General features: G+C 41.7%; 1 protein-coding gene across 1 annotated transcript in view; it reads left to right on the forward strand.

Moving 5' to 3' along the window:
* Positions 1–2500, forward strand: part of BMS1 (BMS1 ribosome biogenesis factor) — an 81042-nt gene that overhangs the window by 42134 nt on the left and 36408 nt on the right. Inside the window, exons 7-9 of the mRNA XM_085873914.1 lie at positions 758–900; positions 1539–1660; positions 2034–2227. Of these exons, the coding sequence (XP_085730040.1) occupies positions 758–900; positions 1539–1660; positions 2034–2227 (459 nt within the window). The remainder of the gene's footprint in view (positions 1–757; positions 901–1538; positions 1661–2033; positions 2228–2500) is intronic.

A 2500-nucleotide genomic window follows, 5' to 3' on the forward strand; every position in this document is an offset into this window, starting at 1 on the left:
ACTTGGACAAACAATGGGTGTGGTGAGGAATGGAGGGCAGGAGAGGATGCATGGGATGGACAAGATCGATACAGAAGGAAACTCTCAGGAGGGGAAAATGTAAATTTGTAAGGTGGAGGGCTTTGGGTTGGGTGAGGTGGGGGGGTTCATGAGGGTAGAAAAGATCATGGTTTTGGATTGGGGATGATCTGAGATGGAGGTGAACAGCTGTCTTGAAGACCTGGAGGGACAAAATAAATTGAAGAGAACGTGGAAGTTGGTTCCACACATGGGGGGAAAAAGAGGAGCAAATGAATAGAGGTGAGCAGTGATTCTGCATTTGCTGAGTTTCACCAGAAGGGGTTGATGGTGGGCTGTGTGTTGATGGTGGACCTTGATCAGAAAATAAGATAAAAACTCAATTATTTTATTTATTTATTTATTTCCCTTGGAAGCTGGAGGATTTTTGAAAAGGGTGATCATGATGTAGGGGTGGGTTGTAGGAAAAATTTGGAAGTGGTATCAATGAAGTAGTCCTTGGGAAAATAATTTCCAGCTGGAAGCTTACTCGACCTCTGAACAATTGTGATCTCTGTTTGAAAATGGAGTAAACAGCAGGGTAGATTACGTTCAATCGTGTCCCATTAACTTTTGTCAGTGGTACTACGTCTATTTTGTAGGAAGAGTGATTGGACTTTTGGTATGAATTGTACAGCTTGCTGACGAGGATGAGATGTTGTATGACGCGTGTTCAATCAATTTGTTCCTGTAACCACAGGTGGGAAAGGTGTTTCAGCTATCTGGGTTTCTCAATGGTGAGTATCTCTACAAGGATGTGCACAACCTGGCAAGATTTATCTCCGTCATGAATTTTCACTCTCCGACACTTCAGCTTTCTTCACCCCACCTGCTGGCTGACAGGTAAGATAGAGCTTGTGCAATACTCCTGGGGTTCAGTAAAAGACTTTTGGCTTGTCTTTCTTTTATTACAGACAAACCACAATTCTGCCAATTGGCAAGTTTCTGATCTTTTTATGTTTGAAATATCTTTGATGCCATTTATTATTGATTTTATTTTTTGCACACACACAACAATTTATTTTTACTCCACCCCCCTCCCCCTTTCATTCCATACTGGTATGCCAATTAATGTTTAAATGCTGCTTCATAATACTCTTTTCGGCACACTTTTGAATGGATTTATGCAACTGAGTTTCCATCCAGACATGCAGTACTTGCTCAAATACATAATTTCATTATCATGGAGTTTGTTCTTCCTTTTTAGAAGGATGATTACCTTCATCCATTGATGTATTTTTAGTGTGGCTCTATTTATAGTGCTACTTGATATGTACAAAGCTCATCGTGGGATACTTGGCAAAGCATTTATATATGACATTTGTGGTCATGACTTCTAGGTACCGGTCTGCTCATGGTCATTTAAAAACAACAAACAAAAAAAACCCGAACATCATACTTAAGGCTGTTGTATTATGGACTTTAAAGCTGACGTGAAATTGCAATGTGATTGGACCAAAGAAATTTCCTATTCATTGCAGGATGGAAGACTTAACTGATCCTGAGAAGGTTCGACAAAATCCATGGTGTGACCGGCGTCTTTGTTTATATGGTTATTTGCGTGGGGCACCAATGAGGTCAAACTCCCAAGTACACATTCCAGGTAAACTCCCCCCCCCTCCCCCCTTGACATAGTACATAGGCTACCAGACTGTGTGGCATAATGGTTAGAGCATCCGCTCTGAGGCTGGGAGATCGATTATTCATACCCCAGCCCAGTCATTCCAAAGACTTCAAAAATGGTACGTGTTGCTTTCTTGCTTGATGCTCAGCATTTAAAAGAATAGAGCATGGATAAACAACATTGGAAAAGGCAATGGCAAACCACCCATTATAATCCTTGCTAAGAAACTGTTTCAGCAGCACTAACACTGTAAAGAGTAATGTCCATCAAATCAAAAGTAGGTAGGCTGGTTTGTGAACTATCCTCATTTATTCCCATGTTTGGTTCCACTTGTCTACCATTGTGTCCTCAGGTGTAGGTGATCTTTCTGTGGCTTCTGTTGGCCCTTTACCTGATCCTTGCCCTGCACCTGGGTCAGCAAGTGGGGGCCGGCGTCGCCTGGGCGAGAGTCAGCGCCTGTTGTATGCTCCCTTTGGGGGGCAAGGTGGATTACTCTATGACCGTGATGCTGTTTATCTTGATATTGGTGGTTCACATTCCCATGCGGTGAGGAATGTGGGTTGCTATCCTTTGAGACAAATGCACATTTTTAAGCCTAGCTTTTGAGGATATACCAGAGATTGTTTATTGGGGAAGTCTCGAGTTAAAATTGGTGAATGGGCGTTTGTTTTCACATTATCAATGCTGTTCTTATCAATTTATTCCTTTTTACTCTGCCCTTGGAAAAGTGGAGAGATTGGGATGGCTCAGCAATAATCATTATCTGACTGTTTGGGATGGGCATTTTTATTATTATTTTTTGTTCAATTGGACAAGTGA

Source organism: Eptatretus burgeri, chromosome 3, assembly GCF_056783735.1.
Source record: "Eptatretus burgeri isolate ZD-2024b chromosome 3, Ebu_testis_v1, whole genome shotgun sequence".
NCBI lineage: Eukaryota > Metazoa > Chordata > Myxini > Myxiniformes > Myxinidae > Eptatretus > Eptatretus burgeri.